The following is a 22,297-nucleotide window of genomic DNA, read 5'->3' on the forward strand; positions in this document are numbered from 1 at the left end:
ATTGACACTACTGGACTTCAGTAAAGCTTTTGACACTGTTAACTTTGACACATTGCTCAGAAACATGAAACAGCTTAATTTCTCTGATAGTGCAATGAGATGGTTTGAAAGCTACTTAAAAGACAGACAGCAATGTGTTGTCTGCGTAAATGAAAAATCTTCCTGGAAACATGTTTCCTCGGGAGTGCCACAAGGATCAGTCTTAGGACCACTTCTGTTTTCTTTATATGTCAATGATATTTCGTCGGTTCTGTCCTCCTGTAAATATCATTTCTATGCCGATGACCTCCAGCTCTACCTAAGCATCAGACCTGAAGATGTAAACACTGCAATCGCTCAGATGAATGATGATCTGTCTTCAGTAGTGACATGGGTGAAAAACCTGGGCCTTAAACTAAATGCAAAAAAGACGCAAGTAATCTTAATAGCCCATCAGAAATTAATAAGTTCAGATTTCCGCGAACGGCTACCTCCTATTCTGCTCGACGGTACTCCAATACCATATCAGAAAAAAGTGAAGAACTTGGGTGTAACTTTGGATGAGCATCTCAACTGGGCGGAGAATACAGTCGCAGTGTGCCGAAAGACGTCTGCTTGTCTCTATGCTCTCAAAAAGTTTCGGAACATATTTCCACAGGACTTGAAATGCCAGCTCGTGCAAGCACTCGTTCTACTGAACCTCCACTATTGTGATGTGATTCAACAAGGCATGATTACTGAAAACAAAAGACGGCTAGAGCTAACCATGAATGCCTGTGTGCGTTACACCTGCAACATTCGCCGATATGATCATGTTAGTGCTTCATACTCCGAGCTAGGGTGGCTGCGGCCGGACAAATTGCGTGACTACCACACTTTATGTCTACTTCACCGACTCCTCGTCGCGCAAGCACCCCAGTAACTTGCTTCAGAGATTAAAACCCTGTCATGCCATCATAATCGAAACACGAGGTCACTCTTATTTGGTATCCTAACTGTGCCCACTCACAAAACAAAAACTTTTGCAAACTCCTTCTCAGTTGCCGCTGTCCGCCTCTGGAACAAACTGCCCCTTACCTTGCGCAAAATTCAATCTCCTGCTGCTTTTAAGAAGAAGTTGAAGCATTTCCTACTATCATCCTCATAAAGTTCTCCACAAAATTAATGTACAAGGGCAATCCTCTCATCTGTCAAATAGCAAAGCTAGCATCTGCTATCTTGCTCCTGAGATGCCTTCCTCTTCATCTATCTCTATTAGCCACGCAGTCTTCTTTTCCTTTATATTTCCTTAATTATGTTTCATCATGTCTCTCTATTCTTCTCCTCCCTTCACCATGAGTCTCCCTCATACTCCCTGCTGCCAGCACTCCTATCTAAAATCTGTCTCTTCAGTAATGTCTAATTATAACAGTACTTATGATCTAAGAATATAAACTCTATATGTATGTATTTTTCCAGGTGTACCTTTCTAATTGTTTATTTCACTTTTTGTACTAGATGTAGTTTAACATGCCTACTAAAACATATGAATGTAAAATAAGTAGAATGCCTGATTAGATGTAAGAGAGGGCCTGATGGCCCTAATCTTGCCAGGTTAAATAAATCAATAAATAAATAAATAAATAAGTCTAGGGACCGATGACCTCAGCTGTTTGGCCACTTAGAAATTCACACACACACACACACACACACACACACACACACACACACACACACACACACACTAAGCAGGTGGCATATTCCAGCCCCTATGCCGACCTAAAGGCACAATTTCCTGCTCTCACATGCCCATCCAGCGCCCCTCAAAAGGTCCACCAATCAACTGTCCACTGACACCACTCCTGGACCACCCGTCTTCTGCCGGCCATGGCACCTACCACTGCACAGACTCAGCATCGCCAAGATCGAGTTTGACAGGCCGCTCACTGCCGGTGTGCTGCACCCTTTGAAGAGCCTGTGGGCATCTGCTCTTCACTTTGTCAAGAAGAAGGAAGACTCCTGTACCCAAGGAGTGATTACCAGAAGCTAAAAAACCCCACCATACCTGACTGATACCCAGTGCTGTTCTTAAGCAGCTAAAATAATGCGCTAGCCCAAGCTACAAATTTCAGCACAAATGACTGCACATGGCTCTCATCCAGACATACAAGTACATCCAGAAGGTCACCATCATCATGCCACTTGCACTCTACAAGGGTGCGTGTACGACCTTCGGCCTCCATAATGGCACCCAAATGTGACAGTGTTTCTTGGGCAGCACATTGCATGGCTTGCCCTGCTGTTTTGCCTACTTTGATGACATACTCGTGTTTTCTGTGATGCCCAAGGGACACCATGAGCACCTCTGCAGTATTTTCAAATGCCTCCAGGATGCTGGCATCATAGTCAACACAGTAAAGTACATTCTTGGTGCCAGCAAGGTGGTATTCCTGGACCTTGTCATCTCCCCCGTCAGTTAACGTCCCCTGTCATCAAAGTACAAGCCATCCTCAATTTCCCGAGCCCAGAGACATATAAAGACCTTTGTCACTTCCACGGCATGTTAAACTTCTCCTGCCACCATCTGACAAATGCCACTGTTACGCAGAAGCTACACACCACCACAATCCAAGGTGGCCAAATGAAGGGGAACAAGCCAGTGCCGTGAATGAATAAAATAGAAGACAGCTTCTCTGCTGCTACGCATGACTTTGAGGATGCTACTCTGCTCACCATTTCCACCCCACTTGCCATCGTGGTCAACACCAGCTGGACGGCCGATGGACTGTCCCGCAGCAATATGTTGGTGACATCTGGCAGCCACTTACTTTATTCTCCAGCAAGCTCTCTGCCACTCAATGATGCTGGAGCGCATGCAACACAGTATACTTGCAATCTATGAGGCAAATACTTTTAGGCATGTCACTTCATAGTCTTCACCGAACAAGCCCATAATTGAGGCCCTTGCAAAGAACTTCAACCAGTGTTGCCATCAATCCTGGCAGCTGTCATTCAATCCCGAATTTACTACCAACATACATCACATTGCCAGAATTGACAATGTCATCACTGAATGCCTCACCCACACCTGCACTTTCATCTTGAGGCATTAGCACTGTCCAGGAGCACGACTCGGAATTTGCCCCCTCGTGTCTGGATGACGTCACTGCACTCTGCCTTCAATGTATGCCAGCTCCTGGCTCAGACAACAGTATCTGAGGTGCAATGTATCCACCAGCTCACTGTGCCTGTTCCTGCCCAGCGACTTCCACAAGGCCGCATTCGACCATTTACATAACCTGGTGCACCCCAACGTGCACACATCTGCCGCTCTGGTGATGGAACATTTCATGTGGCCAGGTATTCAGAGGGAATGCAGGAACTGGGATGGCACCTGCCTCACCTGTCAGCACATCAAGGTTAGCTGCCACATAAACGACCCCATCGCTGCCTACCTAGATTTCACACATTGCTATGCCCACATTTACATGGACTTCATCAGTCCTCTACCTTCCTCTGATGGCTGCCGCTACCTCCTTACCAAGGTGGACAGGTTCCCCCATTGGCCTGAGACACCACCAATTCCTGACATAACTGTCACCACGGTAGCCAACACCTTCATCTCCACATGGATCGCCTGTTTCAGCTGTCACTGTGGACCGCAGATACCAGTTTACATCTGCCCTTTATCACATACCAACAGACCTTCTATGGCATTGGTTTCCACCAAACATGGAGCTGCCATCTGTCCACCAGTGGCATGGTGGAACGGTTCCATCGTACCTTGACGGCCTCTCTCACCTGCCATAGCAAGAGATGGACCGCTGCCCTGCCCCTGGTACTCCTCAGCCTCTGCCACTGAACTTGTTTACAGCCAGCCACTCGCTGTCCCAGCTGACTTCCTGGAGCCCACCCACCTACCTGCAGATGACATCATCACTGAGTTCTTCACCATCCTGCAGTACTGCATGGCTCACCTGCAACCCTTCCTCCCACCCCTCGCCCCCCACACCCAACCATGGGGAATGCAGGGGATTCATTCATGGTGACCTCACACCATGCACACACTTTATGTTACGCATCGACACTCACCAGCCCCCACTTTACCCACACAACTTCCAGTCCCCACAGGGTTCTGAAGTAGGACTCCAAGATATTTACATTTCAACTCCACAACACCCCTACCAGCATTTCCATCGAAAGACTCAGGCTCGCTATATGCTGTCAGATCCCATACCATTCAGCCCTACCATCATCCTCATTAAAACTACACTGCTGCCGCCGCCTATGCTGCCAAGCACCCCAACCGCCGAAGTCTTTTGGCATAGGCCTGTCACACTACAATTGAAGAAACCATGGGAAACCTACCGTGCTATGATGGTGCCACCCTATCTCACCGGCCATTGACAACAAAAGCACCAGTCTCCCTGATGCAGAGGATGCCCACACCCCCTCCCCCCATACCACCAATCGCTGATACAGCGAATTCCCCTCTGCCGCTGTCAACAGCCAGCTATGCCACCAACAATGCATCACAGTGTCAATCACTTCCACAACAATGTTATTTTTTGCGCTCCCAGCAGTGCACCCCACCGCTGCCACCGCCCACCCTCACACTGGAGGCACTGGCAATTCAGACTCACAGTGCCCAGCACGTGCACTTTCAGCTGTCAAACGGCCCACCAGGCTGACAACCTATCCATGCTGCCACCCAGCAGTGATGCTCCACCCACTTCACACTTCACACTTCACACTTGGCACCCTCAAGTCCAACAACTGCCCTCATCACATGACTGGCAACTGCAGTCTTGATCACATCGCCCACATCCTCACCACAGGTATAAGATGCTGCTTCCCACTGGTACAGGCCTTCACCATCGCCACCTTACTCACAATCCATGCTCCCCTCATGCAGAGGGTGATGGTGGGACTTTGTGGAAGCCTTTTGTTGCACATCTGTTTTAGCAGTTCCTAGCTTACAAGGCAGCAAGTTTCTCCGTTCACTTGTTTCTTCGGCCCCAAGCTATAGATCCTGCCATGTGACCAGGTACTTATGCATCTACATCTACATCTACATCTACATGGATACTCTGCAAATCACATTTAAGTGCCTGGCAGAGGGTTCATCAAACCACCTTCACATTTCTCTATTATTCCAATCTCGTATAGCACGCGGACAGAATGAACACCTATATCTTTCCTATGAGTTCTGATTTCCCTTATTTTATCGTGGTGATCGTTTCTCCCTAAGTAGGTTGGTGTCAACAAAATGTTTTTGCATTCAGAGGAGAAAGTTGGTGATTGGAATTTCATGAGAAGATTCCGTCACAATGAGAAACGCCTTTCTTTTATCGAGTTCCAGCCCAAATCCTGTATCATTTCTGTGACACTCTCTCGCATATTTCGGGATAATACAAAACATGCTGCCTTTCTTCGAACTTTCTCAATGTACTCCATCAGTCCTATCTGGTAATGATCCCACACTGCACAGCAGTATTCTAAAAGAGGATGGACAAGCGTAGTGTAGGCAGTCTCCTTAGTAGGTCTGTTACATTTTCTAAGTGTCCTGCCAATAAAACACAATCTTTGGTTAGCCTTCCCCACAATATTTTCTGTGTGTTCCTTCCAATTTAAGTTGTTCGTAATTGTAATACCTAGGCATTTAGTTGAATTTACAGCTTTTAGATTAGACTGATTTATCGTGCAACCGAAGTTTAACGAGTTCCTTTTAGCACTCATGTGGATGACCTCACACTTTCCGTTATTCAGGGTCAACTGCCACTTTTTGCACCATTCAGATATTTTTTTCTACATCATTTTGCAGTTTGTTTAGATCTTCTGAAGAGTTTATTAGTGGATAAATGACAGCGTCATCTGCAAACAACCAAAGACGGCGGCTCAGATTGTCTCCCAAATCGTTTATATAGATAAGGAACAGCAAAGGGCCTATAACGCTACCTTGGGGAACGCCGGAAATCACTTCTGTTTTACGTGATGACTTTCCATCAATTACTACAAACTGTGACCTCTCTGACAGGAAATCACAAATCCAGTCACATAACTGAGATGATATTCCATTAGCACACAATTTCACAACAAGCCGCTTGCATGGTACAGTGTCAAAAGCCTTCCAGAAATACAGAATCAATCTGAGGTCCTTTGTCAATAGCACTCAACACTTCATGTGGATAAAGAGCTAGTTGTGTTTCACAGGAACGATGTTTTCTAAACTCATGTTGACTGTGTATCAATATACCATTATCTTCGAGGTAATTCATTATGTTCAAACACAATATATGTTCTAAAATCCTGCTACATATCGACATTAACGATATGGGCCTGTAATTAAGTGCATTACTCATACTACCTTTCTTGACTATTGGTGTGACCTGTGCAACTTTCCAGTCTTTGGGTACGGATCTTTCGTTGAGCGAACGGTTGTATATGATTGTTAAGTATGGAGCTAATGCATCAGCATACTCCAAAATGAACCTAATTGGTATACAGCCTGGACCAGAAGACTTGCTTTTATTAAGTGATTTAAGTTGCTTCAGTACTCAGAGGATATTTACTTCTATGTTACTCATGTTGGCAGCTGTTCTTGATTCGCGTTCTGGAATATTTACTTTGTCTTCTTTTGTGAAGGCATTTTGGAAGACTGTGTTTAGTAATTCTGCTTTGGCAGCACTGTCTTCGATAGTATCTCCATTGCTATCGCACAGAGAAGGCATCGATTGTTTCTTGACGCTAACATACTTCACATATGACCAGAATCTCTTTGGATTTTCTGCCAGGTTTCAAGACAACATTTTGCTGTGGAAACTGTTATAGGCAACTCGCATTGAAGTCCGCACTAAATTTTGAGCTTCTGTAAAAGATCGCCAATCTTGGGGATTCTGTGTCTGTTTGAATTTGGCATGTTTGTTTTGTTGTTTCTGCACTACATTTGCTGGCTACCAGTAGAGATCAACAGCATGGTTCATAGCGAGATTCCCATTGACCTAGCCTTGACCAATTTCCATATTCTCCTCACGGCGTCAACATCCTGCTGTGCACCAACACTGCTATGGTCAAGCCATGTGGCGACGCATACTGTGGAATTTTGAGAGACACCCGAATCACATTGTCTCTGCTCCTGCCATGCAGCTGGGCATGTAAATGGTGTTTCATGCCACATCTTCTGCTAAATTAATTCCGTGCCTCACATCAGAATATTGTTGTGTTGCTCAAACTTGGGGATGAGATTGCCACCTTGCTCGGTGTCCACCTTTTCTACTGCACCACACATCTTTCCAGATGTCAGCAAATGACTTTGTCCAGAACTTATGAATTTTGAGATTATTTCATGTGTTCCTTGTAGTTGAATAGTCGGTAATTAGATGTGTTCCTTCACCATGTGTGAACATTTTCTTTGTGCAGCACCTATCATGCCTTGCTCTCCAATTTTGTAATCAAATTACAAGTAAGGTAAGGAAACATTCCCACACTACAATATCCACATCTACATCTATATACGTACTCCATATAATACAATTTGGTATATAAAAAATTTACTGACCAAACAGCAGCAGCTGGAGAAAAAACATACAAAAGTTAAGGAAATGTGCAAGCTTTTGGAACCAGTGGTTCCTTCTTTTGGCAGAAGGGTTCAAGGGATAGTAAGATGGATGAAGGAAAAGGACTGGTGTAGGAAAATGGGTAACTACGGAAAAGCAATGGTGGCTTGTGCAAAATTTTATCACTGTGCTGCAATATTCCAAAAATTGACAGATTTTTTTTTCACTATGTCGTCATGATAGGTGTGACTTAATATCATTGCACTTTCCTTCTCATAGTATTGTTTCATTGCAATGTTAGCTTTACCTAGTGCTCTAAGATCAAGTATGTTGTTTACATGTCTATGATTTTCACTATGCTTTTTAATAATGCATTAATATGTCTTAAATATTTCACTTCCCCTGCACCCCATGTCACTGTTCCCGAGTAACAAGTGTGGGAAGCAATAAAGCCCATTGTGATCCAAAAGCCTGTGAAAGCCAAAGGTTCTGAATTTAAGTCTCAGTCCAGCACAGTGTTTCAATCAGCCAGGATATTTCATATCAGTGCATTATCTACTTCAGACTGAAAAATTCATTCTATAGCGTTCCATATCCAGTACCTTGGAAAACTAATTATATTAAGTCCAAATTTTCATAGGGTACAGGCAAGGAAATAGGCACAATTTCAATAAGAAATTTTGCAGTTTCATTAATTTTAAAATAGGATTCTACAATTAACATTCATGACACTATATTAGAGTTAACTGTCATATTTTAATTTCTCTCTTTGCTATTCAATGTGGACCTATTTTATCAGTCTGCATAGGGACTGAGATTTTAAACAATATCCCATGCTGCTATTAATAAACTGGATACATCTAGTGATAATACATCATGTAAGAAATGGCTGTAAAGAAAATTCCCAAGACTGCAATCAAAAGGCAGAACAGATTGTGCTTACCAAGCAGCAGAAAAGACAGGCACACACAGATAAGCATGAAAAAATTCTAGGTTTCTGTTGAAGAAGTTTCATAAGCTAACCCATGTTTTTGTTGGTAATTTGACTATCTGTACCTTCCACATCAGCTTCTCTTATAAGTACTAATTTTGATCACTCTGGGAAGACACCCTCCTATTTTTCAAGGAAGCTGGATCATGTTGTTTTGCTATAATGTTTTTCAATCTTCTTGATATTGTGAAGAGTAAATGGTTGCCAAAACATGCTTGACCACTTAGCAATGAATAATCCTGATCAAATAAGTAGCATGAGGACAGATACAGGGATTAGTGACCACAAGGTTGTTGCAGCTGGACTTCCTAAGAGACAATATCCACTCCTTTCAATCTGACTATGTATGTGCATGGCACATGTGGTTTAGATTCAAAGAAATAGTATCAATGGTGATTGAGAGATATATACCAAATAAATTAATGAGGGATGTTACTGATTCTCCATGGTACACAAAACAGGTCAGAACACTATTCCAGAAGAAATGAAAAAAGTTTGCCAAATTTAAAAGAATGCAAACACCTCAAAATTGATGAAGTTTTACAGAAGCTTGAATTTAGCATGAATTTCAATGCGAGATGCTTTTAATAGTTTCCACAATGAAACTCTGTCTCGAAATTTGGCAGATCGCCCAAAGAGGCTCTGGTTGTATATAAAGTACCAATGACAGGGTGCAACCAATACCTTCACTGCATGATAACAGTGGTGATGTTGTTGATGGGATTGACACTCAAACAGAGTTTGTCAAAATTCCATCAGAAACGAAGACAAAGTAAATACTCCAGAATTTGTCCAAGAACATCTGCCAACATGATTAGCTTGGAGGAAGATATCTTTGCCGTAGTGAAGCAGCTTAAAACACTTACAAAAGGCTAGGCTTGCAGACCAGATTGTATACCAGTCAGGTTCGTTTCAGAGTATGCTGATACAGTAGCTCCACACTTAGCAATCATATGCAACTGCTCCCTCATAGGAAGACCTGCACCGAAAGACTGGAAAGTTGCACAGGCGACACCAGTATCCAAGAAAGGAAATAGGAGTATTCCAATGAATTACAGACCCATATCACTAACGTCGATTTGCAGAGGGATTTTGGAACAAACGCTGTGCTCAAACATTATGAATCGCCTCAAAGAAAATGATTTATTGACAAACAGCCAGCACAGATAAAGCAAATATTGCTATAGTGAAACACTACTAGCTCTTTATTCTCACAAAGTAATGAATGCTATTGATAGGGGGCACAAAATTTATATCATATTTTTAAGTCTCCAGAAGGCTTTTGATACTATTCCTCACAAGTGACTTCTAATTAATTGCATGCCTATATATTATTGTCTCATTTGTGTGGCTGGATTTAATAATTGATGGAAAGTCATCAAGTAAAATACAAGTAACATCTGGCATTCCCCAAGGTAGTGTTACAGGCACTCTGTTGTTCCTGATCTACATAAATGATTTAGGAGACAATCTGACTCCCCTTGGATTACTTGCAGATGATACTGTCATTTATCATCATGTAAAGTCATAAGATGGTCAAAAAAATTGCAAAATGATTTAGACAAGATATCTGTATGGTGCAGAAAGTGGCAATTGACTCTAAACCATGAAAAATGATAAATCATTTGCATGATCACTAGAAAGAATCTGCTAAATTTCAGTTACATGATACATCACACAAGTCTAAAGGCTATAAACTCAACTAAATACTTAGTGATTACAGTTATGAATAATTTAAATTGGAAAAATCACATAGATATTTTTATGGAGAAAGCAAACCAAAGACTGTGATTTACTGGCAAAACACTTAGAAAATATAACATGTTTACTAAAGAAACTGCTTACACTATGCCTTTCCGCCCTCTTCTGTAGGACTGTTGTGAGACATGGGTCTGCATCAGATAGGGCTGACTGAGAACATAGAAAAAGTTCAAAGAAGTACAGCTTGTTTTGTATTATTTTGAAACAGTGGAGATAGTGCCTTGGATATAATACATGAATTGGGCTGGCAGTCATTCAAACAAAGGCATTTTTCACTGCATGATCACAATTCTCACGAAATTTCAGTCATGAACTTTCTCCTCAGAGTGTGAAAATATTTTGTTGCACCCATCTAGGGACAAAAGATTACCATAATAAAATAAGAGAAATCAGAGCTCACACGGAAGGATTTAAGTGTTCATTTTTCCCGAGTCCTGTTCAAGAGTGGAACAGTAGAGAAGTAGCTCAGAGGTGGTTCGATGAATTCTCTGTCAGGCACTTAACTGAGAATTGCAGAGTAATCACATAGGTGTAGGTGTAGAACTATTTTCATACACTTTCATACTAAATTATCCCATACACTCGCTTTTTTTACTGCCACCTATAGCCTTTTGTCTTATAAGGGTAGTAATCGTAACTAAACTGAATATATCAAACAATGAAAATTCAGAATGGAATATGACAATATTATGAAGGGGTAGCTGCTACTCCCCATATAATGGAGATGCTGAGTCATGGATAGGCACAACAAAATAACTGTCAGAAAGTAAGCTTTCGGCCAACAAGGACTTCATTGGAAATAGACAACATACACAAACACATTCACACTAATGCAACTCATACACACATGACCACTCTCTGGCTGCTGAGCCCAGACTGCGAACAGCAGTGTATGATGGGAGAAGCCACCGAGTGGTAGCACAGTACCTTCCAGCTTCTTTAATAAACCTTTCAGTGTGACAACTGGAATAAGGGAGCAGTGTAAGAACGAACCATGACACTGTTGTAGCACAGACATGATGAAAAACAAGTTACGAGAAACCAACACCTATTTATGTGGTCATGGGGGAAGAGGCTAACACCACCACTTCTGAAGATAATCGGACACAGAAAAAGTTGAGGCAAGAAATAGGGAAACAGACCTTTAATACTGCAGTCTTGGTTTTATGGATGGCAGTTATCAAATGGGGATATCCAATGGTCAACATAACCTTCCAGCAGGTGGAGCTTGTTCAGGTGGTTCTCACTAAAATACCAACTGATCTAGGAGGTACTCTAAGGAAGAAGGACGGTGGGTATACAAGGACAGTGAGTGAGATACTGGATATGCTCCTCAAGACTTACTTCCCTCAATGCCCTTTGGCAGATAACACAGACCAAGAGTCAGTCACTGAGAGGCTTTGTTTTGTAGATAATCAAATGGAGAACTGGAAATCTGCCAGAGAATGTGTCGATTTCAGAAAAATACAGTGCGCAATGCGAATGTTTCAACCATTCAAGTCACCAAGCCCAGATGTAATCTTCCCAGTTCTGCTTGAACAAGCAGGAGAGGGATTAATTAGATACCTGCATACACTGTTTAGCATCAGTCTAGCGCCAGGAACCATTCCTAATGCTTGGAGAACAATGAGAATTCTTTTCATTCCAAAGCCAGGGACAATTTATGACACCAAGGCTAAGGATATGAGACCAATCAGTGTCTCTTCCTTTCCTCTAAGCACATTATAAAAACAGGTTAATGTGCACTTTAAGGAAAACAGGTTATGTGAAATTCCTCCACATGTAAACCAGCATGCATATCAACCAGGCAAATCATGTGAAACAGCACTTTACCAACTTGTTGTGAAGGTAGTAAAAACTCTACACTTTCAGGAAATTGCTCTCTGCATCTTCCTGGATATCAATGGGGTTTTTAGCAATACAACCTACAAATCCATGGTTAAAGTTGCTGAAGAGCATGGTACTGAGACCACCATACCCAGGTGCATTAAGGCCATGCTGACTAGAAGAAAGATAAAAGGCACCATGATGAATGAGATGGGTGTCCGCAAGGAGGGCTCTTGTCCCCACTGCTGTAGAATCTAGAAGTGAAGGAACTCATTAAAGAGTTAAATATTATTGCAAATGATATGCACATGATTTAGTCATAGTAATAATTAGCAAATTTGCTGGCACAATGTGTAATGAACATTGTACAAAACTGGTGCAAAAAACAGGATTTAAGGGTCACTCCCAAGATACCTGCCATAGTACCATTTATGAGCAAGCATATCCAGTAAACGTAATGGGATCTCAAGCTTCTCCATGAAACTCTACCAGTAAAGGGGGTAGTGAAGTGTCTAGGGGTAATTCTGGATGTGAAACTATCATTGATCTCTCACATAAACGATATACATTCCAAGGCAAAAGGTACACTTATGAGCACTAGAAGAGGCTGTGATAAAAACTGGGGTCTAAGGCTCAAGAGTGCATACTGGATATACACCACTGTAATAAGACCTATGATAATTTATGGGGCTAAATTATGGTGGAATAAAGTAGAACAGAAGGTGGCTGCTAAGGAGCATGGCAATGTGCAGACTGGCCTGCTTAGCCATAACAAGGGGAATTAGCAACACACTTGCTGATGGGATGGAGACCATGCTGGAAGTGCTCCTACTACACCTTTGGGCTGCAATGGAGGCAGCAGCAGGGGCACGCACATTACAGACCGGAAATTACTGGATACCTATAAGATATCCAGAATCTCACACCAATATACGAAGTGTGATAAATATAATAATGGTCAGGAAAATATCAGTTGAATATACAATTACTTCCAGCTTCTTTGATAAATCTTTCAATTTAACAATTGAAGGAAGGAAGCAGTGAAAGAACGAACCATTGCACCATTCAGGAGACACAGTCTGGTTTACTGATGGGTCAAAAAGAACACAAGATCGTATGGCTACAAGGATTGTAGCATCTACATTTATTCAGACAGCTAGCAGCTCTGAACTCTCTATCAGCCCCTTGTGAGACCACGGGAAAGCAACACGGTAAAACTGCTATGGGTCCCTGGTCACTCAAGCATGAACAGCTATGGACAAACTGATAGGCTGGCCTGGAGAGATGTGATGACTCCATTTATTGGACTGGAACCTGCCCAAAACATCACCAATGTGATGGTAAAATCAAAACTACATAGCTGGATGAGGAGTAAACATGTAGAATATTGGACTATTATCCAAAAACATAGCATGGCAACGATCTGATGCGAAAGCCATGTTTCAAGAGAAGTTCTATAATGCTGAACTGGAACAGAAACAGATTAAACTCATGGCAGTTCTAATGACTGGCCATAGTACTTTAAGAAACACCTGCACATGATGGGTATAGAGAAAGAAGCCCCTAAGTATAGACTATGTGGTAGAGGAGATAAAACTGAACCCCCTAATCTTCCAATGCAAAGTGTTCGACATCAAAAGACACAGAATATTTGGGTCATTAAGTCCTGAAGAAAACATGTCTAATAAGGAACTAGTAAAGGGTCACAGAATATTTGGGTCATTAAGTCCTGAAGAAAACATGTCTAATAAGGAACTAGTAAAGGGTCTCCTATTACTCTTTAAGGGCACTGGTTGGCTTTACTAGAATCACACAGAGTAAAACACACAATAAACTCAGTTTCAATCCATCCAATACTGTGCTATGACCACTGTTGTTTTTGTCTCACTGTGCAAAGTAAATTAAATCAAATCAAGTTTCCCATAAGGTATATGGTGATAAATATTCATACATATGAATTACAAGAAAAAGAATCATGCATGGTAATTCTTGTTGTTTACCAGTGGTATATGTATTTACCACTGTCACTTAAAGAGTTAAAATAATCTTTGAGGAGACATTTCCAAAAGTAGACACTTCTACAGCAACAGCTAAGGAAAATAAATGGCTAATTGAATGTATTGAAAAGTAATCAAAGACACATAAATTCCTCAAAGAAATTCACTGAGAAAATAATATTTAATGCAGAAAATAAAACCAAAGTTGTGTGGGATGTCATATAACAAGAAACTGATAGGCAAACATGGATATTATAATGTGCAAATCAAAGAGAGGGATAGGTAATGGAAGATCCTCAGCAACTGACAAATTTTGTAAATAACTATTTGCCTATTACTGTGGAAACATTGCAGTAAAATCTACCTAAAACCCATAATGACTTACACAGCAAGTGCACTGATGATGTTTCCACAAGAGAGGTTGACATCAGTAAGACAATACAGAAATTAACAATATAAGAAGCCAGCAGGTATAGACGATGTTCCAGTCTCTTTTCTGAAGACTGGATATAGATAATACAAACCCAGTAACAAACCTAATAAATGAGTCCTCCAGTTCAGGCACTTTCCCAGAGTACCCAAAGTATGCATAAGTTGTGCCCTTACTAAAGAAAGATAATACAGAAAGTACCAAAAACTACAGGCCAGTTTCAGTATTCTCATCAATAACTACATTTATCTTGAAAGATAGACTAATGAGTTAAATGAATAAATACAACCTTTTTAATGAAGCACAATTACATTTCCAAAGTAGAAGTACAACACTGGCCATTTCAAAGATCACAAAAGTGGTACTTGAATCTTTTCACAAGGATAACAGTGTTACAGGTATATTCTTAGACTTGTCCAAGCTTTTGACAATGTTAACTATGAAATCCTGCTGAACAAGGTTGAAGCACTAGGTGTAAGAGGAACAGTGAACAAGTGGTTTGAGTCTTAACTGGAAAACACAGTTCAAAAGGAAGGGATAGTTCACACAACTGCTGCTGATACATTTTAATAAAACAACTGTCAGACAAGAAACATATAAATTTACATGTTTTTCAGGGTAGCACCGTGGGTCCAATTCTGTTCTTAATATACAGAGATTCCCAGGAGGAATGGTCAATATTCAGGGGTATGAGAGAAATGATCATTCAAAGCAAAAAGTCTGTTAAATATAGGCTTTAAAATGTGCACATTAAGGGCTACGAGCACTCTACATCTTCAATACTGCGAAACAAATTTTTTCCAGTGCAAGCTCTTTGCTTTCCATATTACAGAAGAAAGTAGTATGGGCCAAAACATGAAAAAATTGTCCAGTAAACATGGGCTCTGAAGTGTATACCTTAAGAGATATGAGCAGTTGTTCAGTAGAACAGATGTGTTCCACAGTAGTGAAGAGGAACAAATGCTCACAGCTCTTGAGAGATGCACTTAAGAGCCCATGTTTACTAGACTATTTTGCTTTGAATGGTCATTCCTGTACAATTCCTGAATACTGCCATTTCCTCCTGGGACACTATGTGTAGTCATTCTCCCCATATACCACTCATGAATGGATCAGGAAAGTTGGGAAACAACAGTGCTACCAGAAGTATCTTCTGCCACATACTGTAATGTGGCTTGTGGAATATAGATGTAGATGTGGATGTAGAATCTGGACATTTGTATGAAATACTGTGATCATGAACAAGAAGGCACACTGACAGCATCCATTATGCTCCAATTCACAATGAAAAAGAAAACATGAAGTAATTATGCATAATTTAGGACAATTAAATTATTTTGATTAACACAACTCACTTTCAGCTTCCCACATTGTGATGTTAGGTTCATGAGAACTGTTTGGCCAAAATCATCAGTGTCTTCCAGTGGAAGATGAAATTCTTCCACCAGTAACCTAATCACTTCCATATTTTCACCTGCATCCATTATAATAGAGTAGGTGTCACAATTTTTACATATCTTGTCACCTCCTTTTCTGATCAATTCTCTCAGAGCCTGCATTAAAAAATATGGAAAAAACTAAATTAAACAAACATCAGCATTTAAAACCCAGTATTCAGATTAGTTAATAGTCAATTATTCAGATTTAACAGTCATATAATATTGCAATTTGTAACATTATTACAATTACAAATACAAGCTACTAAAAATATTAAATACTAACCTCAATATCTCCTGAGCATACTGCTGTTTTAAGATCACACTGAATCTGTTCTTTCCAACCCATTTTTATCTCCTACAATTATATGTGCCTGAATTAAATAAAAAATATTGCAATGTAGTTTATGAAAAATTCAGTTATCAAATCACATAAAATAGTTTTGTAGAACAAAATAAATTGTAAATGTATCTCTCTTCAGACAGGAAAATAGATATTTCTGCCTGTAGCTTCACAGGGTGGAAGCACTGATTATGACAGTCCTGCAAGCAGTGAAAATAATATATACAAGTAAGTCACTTAGCTAATAGGAAAAGATAGTTCTCAGAATGTAAATACTAAACAAGAAGACAACATTTCAGTATCAATACTAAACCACATCATTACAAATATATGCAAAATAACAATGTCATATTCGCAAGAGATCAATGACTCAAGGATCATTATTGTTATACAATAAAGTCTAAAATGTGTTATAAAAAAGCTGGAAAATGCAAATTAAAAAATACTCTGTTATTAAAAAATTAGTAATACAGAAAGAAGCTGGGAGACTAATGCTTACTGATAACACAGGTATGTTAATAAGAAGCCTAAGCTGAACCAATAGGTCATTAAATTTTTGAATATGCTTATGATTGATTCACAACACTGTTAACTACATATCTAGGGTTTTTCATAGCTTTATCAACAATGTACAAAAAGACAGATTGCTACTTACCATAAAGAAGACATATTAAGTAGCAGACAGGTACAGTTAAAAGACACTTACATAAAGCTTTCAGCCACATCCATCATCAGCAAAAGAGAAACACACTCCATTCACCCACACAAGCAAGCACAGTTCATGCACACAAGACTGCCAACTCCAGCATCTAGGGTGATTCTGACCTCAGATGCTGGAGTTGGCACTCACATGTGCATGAGGTATGTTAGCTTGTGTGCATGAATGGTGTGCATTTCTCTTTAGCTGATGAAGGCTGTGACCAAAAGCTTTATGTAAGTGTCTTTTCACTGCACCTGTCGGCAACTTAACGTCTCTTCTTTATGGTAAGTAGCAATCTGTCTTTTCCCACATTGTTGATATTCATACCTGGAGTTTCCATTGTTTATTTTTAACAATGTACAAAAAGACAAATTGCTACTTATTGTAAAAAAGACTTGTTAAGTTGTAGACAGGCACAATTAAAAAGATACTTACTTAAAGCTTTACCCAATCCCACATCCTAATGCTCAAACACTGCCTAAACAATGTAATCCCCCCAAACGGCCTAACCATTAAGATTCCTTTCTCTGGCTCCCACCCTTCCTTTCACAATGACCTACACCTTTTCAGATTCTGCCAATCCCTGTCCCTCACAAACCTGGTACTACAGAAACACATCTCCATGGCACAGGCAACACAGCACCACCTTTGCTCCCTCCACAAGACACTGTTATTGTGCAATCTCCATACATCATGCCTCCAAAATTCTATCCCTTGCTCTCCAGCACAAATCCACCCTCATAGCAGCTAAATCCTCGCTATCTGACCTTTTCAACTTGCCACATCCCCCAAAACTATCCTACCAACTCTCCACCAAATCCAGAGGCAAAACATTCTTGTAACACTGTTTGTTGACCTTTCCAGGAAAACCTTCAGCTCCACAGAAGTTTCAGACCTATCCAAAGGTGTCATCTTTAGTCCTATACCAAAATTTAAAAATCCTGGACTTGACAAAGACCTACTGTCCTGCAGATCCCTGCAATGATAGCACTTCTTTGTCACCAATTCCTCCAACCACAACCACCCTAATTCTAATGTTGAACCCTGCTCTCTTCTATTTCATACTACCATCCAAGACTGCTCCTCCCACCCCCCTCCCACCTAACCACGCACTGCTCATCTTTCAGGAATTCCTCACCTCCAACTTAGACTCACCTTCTTTCCCCAGGTCCCTTCCTCAAAACACCAACACTTTAGTAGAAGAAAGAAAAGCCATACACTACCTCAAAACATATCCTGACCTAATCATCCTACCTGCAGACAAAGGTCCCACCTATTCCAGAGTAATGGCAAGGGTCGGCACAAAGATGAAGAACACAAGAGCAGAGAAGGCTTTGAGATGACATCAGCCAATAATATGCTGACTAGGACCACACCATGACTGGAGCGGCCTCTACAAGAAGAGATTATAAACACCGCTCCTGCCAGCCTTGGGGGACAGTAGAAGACCGGCACTAGCAGAGCAGATCCAGATTAGAAGAGCCGTCATTCTAACTGTTATACTGAGACTTGTGTCTTGTATCAATTGCTTACATGGACATCATATATAGTGAAGGGCACTGACTGTTTGCATGTCGCCAATCACTCGCAACACGTTCTTGTAAACCAAAGTTAAGTATTGTCAATCTACATTATTGCAATAAAAATCATTAATGTGATTTGCTTGAATTGTTGTATAGCTATCCAAGAAAACAGCATTTTTGTAAGCACCCTATAAGAGATGAGTGGGCAGGACCCCACACTGGCGACGAGTTATACGATGAACCCAATGCCTGGTGGCCACGGAATTTTTTGTAGTTTGCTGGTACCTTAATTCTCTGTTGTCTTTACTTTGCAGAGGCATTTATTTGCTGTAACAGTTTCTTGTTGTTTTTGCTAATCAGTGTTTTCAGGTCGGTGTTGCAGAAATTTTCTTTGCTTTTGTCCTTATTTTGCTTGCTTGCCCTGTCCGTTTGTTGCATTTGTTGCTTCCAAAATGCCCACCCCGCCTCCCCCTGCTCAGGTGCCACAGATGCAAGCATTAGATGCTACACAGCTAACACAGATGTTTCAGTTCCAGATGCAGCAGATATCTGCACTGCTCAACATGGTGCAGCAGCTACTAGCCAACGCTGCACACCCGACGGCACAAGCAGCACCCACTACAGCTACTATACCAACTTTTCGACATTTTCATGAACAAGAAGAGGAATGGCTCGAGTGGTGGTCCCAGTTTGAAGTGCACCTCCTCACTCACAACGTGCCAGGTACTGCGAAACTTCCATGTCTATTAACCACGGTAGGAAGTGCAGTATTCCGATTAACTCAGAAGTTGTTTCCAAATGCCACTCCCAATGAACTGTCTTGTGAACAACAGGTAGACTTGCTAAATAACTATTATGACCAACAAATAAATGTGGTAGCAGCTAGGTATCAGTTTTTTAATTGCAAAAAACCACCAGAACAAACTTATCGTGAGTGGTTACTAGATTTGCAATGTATGGCAAGGAAATGCAAATTCAAATGTGCTTGCAGTGCTTTATATTCAGATTTTATGTTTCATGATGCAATCGAGTACAGTGTACATGATGTCAAACTCAGAGAACAGATTTTGAAACAATCCGATGCATCATTTCAGCAGGTAGTACAATTCAGGTGCTCTGTCGGCTCATAAATTTGAGCAGCCAGCTATTTATCGGGTTGAGGCCCTTGTTTGTTATTGGTCCATTCAGGGGCAGCTTGTGCTAGCCATGCCAAGTAAACGATGCTCCAAGCCACAGAAGCAGTTTGTTAAACAGGCGGCTACACAGGCAAACAGAATTAAGTCTTGCCCTCGGTGCTATTCATGGCACAAACGCCAAGGCTACCCCTCCCAACAGGTTCAGTGTTATGCTTGTGGTGGGAAATATGTGAAATCCATATGTTTGCAATGGAAAAAACATAAGAATTCAGCCCACTCACAAAAATCTAATCACAAGGCCCATGTCATTAATGCAGTATATTCGAAGTCTGCAACAGGTGTTCGCAAAACAGGTATATGAGCAGTTTCTTCAGTGATATGCCAGTTGAACAACGTTTTGTTCAATTACTTCTTTGTAGGAAATGGGTGAAATTTCATTGGACATGGGCGCCTCTGTCACATTGCTTAATCGTCACACATATGAACTGTTAGGCTCCCCACACCTTTCTAAAACTAGCATGCAATTGACAGCTTATGCACAAGACATCCCCGTTCTCGGAAAATGTACATTGCCTGCCATGTATTGCTCGCATATGCAAACAGTGACTTTTATAGTGCTACAATCATGTGAGTGTGAGAACACATTTTGTCTCGATTCTTTTGATTTATTTGGCTTTAACATTCAGGACAATGCAAAAGACAGTGTAGCAAGCTTGCAAAAGAATTCCTGGAAGTCTTTTCTGAAGGTTTAGGCAAAGCTAATGATTTTTTTGCCAATATTACTTCATGCAGCCCAAATTTGATCTTTTCATTCCTCTTTGAAATACTATGAGTTTCCTTATAGTGAACTCAGTGTTCATGTATCATAGCCATAAGTTATTACTGATAGCATACAATGGTCAAAAAACTGTTTTTTGCAGCTCAGCTGAGAGTGAACAAACCAGTTTCAGCATCTGTAGGAAAAAATAGAATGATACTTGCCATAAAGATGACACATTAAGTTCTACATCTACACCCATACTCCGCAAGCCACCTGACAGTGTGTGGCAGGCAGGCACAACTAAAAAGGCACTCACACATAAGATTTCAGCATAGACTTCATCAGAAAAAGAAAAAGACACACCTCCAATCCCTGCTTAAAGCCTTAGGCCCTTCCAAGAAACTCTCACCTGACTCCATTTCCATCCTCGCCCCTGTGACACCCTGCACACCCACCTTCTACATGCTCCCCAAAATCCACAAACCTAACAGTCCTGGATGTCCCATTGTGGTTGGCTATTGTGCCCCCACAAAAAGAATTTCTGCCCTCTTTGACCAACACCTCAAACCAACTGGGCGTAATGTAGCCTCCCACGCCAAAGATACCAACCATTTCCTTCACTGACTCTCCACCCCTTATTCTCCTGAATTCCTACTGGTCACAGTTGATGCCACCTCCCTATACACCAACACCCCTCATGGTCTTACTGCTATTAAACACCACCTTCCCCAATGTCCTTCAGGCTCCACACCCACTACCTCATTCCTCATAAACCTTGCTAACTCTAACCTAACACACAATTACTTTTTCTTTGAAGGGAAGGTATACAAACAAATCCACAGACCAGCCATAGGCATACACATGGTATCCTCCTATGCCAATCTGTTTAAGGGCCATCTAGAGAAGATCTTCCAAGCCTCCCAAAATGTCAAACCCCTAGTCTGGTTCAGGTTCGCTGATGATATCTTCATGATCTTGATTAGAGCCATGACATAATTCATTCCTTCACAACATCAACACGTTCTCTCCCATCCGCTTCACCTGGTCCTACTCAACTCAACCTGCCACCTTCCTGTATGTTCGTATCCTCCTCTCTGTATCTCTACCCACATTAAACCAACCAACTGACATTTCACTGCTGTCATCCCTTTCACATCAAAAAATCCCTCCCTTACACCTGGCCACCTGGGGATTGCATACCTGCAGTGATAAGAACTCCCTTGCCCAGCATGCTGAGAGTCCCACCACAGCCTTCACAAACAGGCACTATCCCCCAGACCTAGTCTGCAAACCAATCTTCTGTGCCATTTCCCCTCACATCCCCAATCTTCCCATCATCCCCAAGAGCTAGCCACAAAGAAGTGCCCTCTTCATCACCCAGTACCTCCCCAGGCTGGAACAACTCAACCACATCCTTTGATTATTTATCATCATGTCCTGAAATGAGGGAATCTTACCCGAGATACTTCCCACCCCTCCAAAAGTGGTGTTTCATCACCTGCACAATATCCTAGTCCATCTCTAAGCCACTCCTGATCCCAACCCCTTGCTACAAGGATTATGTCCCAATGGAAGACCCAGGTGCAAGACCTACCCAAGCCACACACCCAGCATTTCATATTTCAGTCCTGTCACAGGTTTACCCAGACCATCAGAGATGAGCCACCTGTGAAGGCAGCCATGTTATTTACCAGCTCTGCTGTAATCATTGCACAGCTTTTTACATTGGTATGACTATCAATCAACTGTCCCCAGGGAGAACAGCCACTGCCAAACTGTGGCCAAGAGCAAAGTAGACCCCCTGTGGCACGACATGCAGTTCAACATAACATACTTGGTTTAAATGGTTGCTTCACTACCTGAGCCATCTGGATGCTTT

The 22,297-nt window shown here is 41.4% G+C and overlaps 1 protein-coding gene across 2 annotated transcripts in view; it reads right to left on the reverse strand.

Annotated features, from left to right (window-relative positions):
• The window catches only part of LOC126243098 (serine/threonine-protein phosphatase 6 regulatory ankyrin repeat subunit B-like), a 280,149-nt gene that overhangs the window by 242,299 nt on the left and 15,553 nt on the right, over positions 1-22,297 (reverse strand). For both annotated transcript variants that reach the window (XM_049948139.1, XM_049948138.1), the window contains exons 2-3: positions 16,243-16,330; positions 15,876-16,073 (exon numbers count right to left, since the gene is read on the reverse strand). In XM_049948139.1, the coding sequence (XP_049804096.1) occupies positions 15,876-16,073; positions 16,243-16,305 (261 nt within the window). In that variant the 5' untranslated portion in view covers positions 16,306-16,330. The remainder of the gene's footprint in view (positions 1-15,875; positions 16,074-16,242; positions 16,331-22,297) is intronic.

Source organism: Schistocerca nitens, chromosome 1 (assembly GCF_023898315.1).
Source record: "Schistocerca nitens isolate TAMUIC-IGC-003100 chromosome 1, iqSchNite1.1, whole genome shotgun sequence".
NCBI classification, from domain to species: Eukaryota; Metazoa; Arthropoda; class Insecta; order Orthoptera; family Acrididae; genus Schistocerca; species Schistocerca nitens.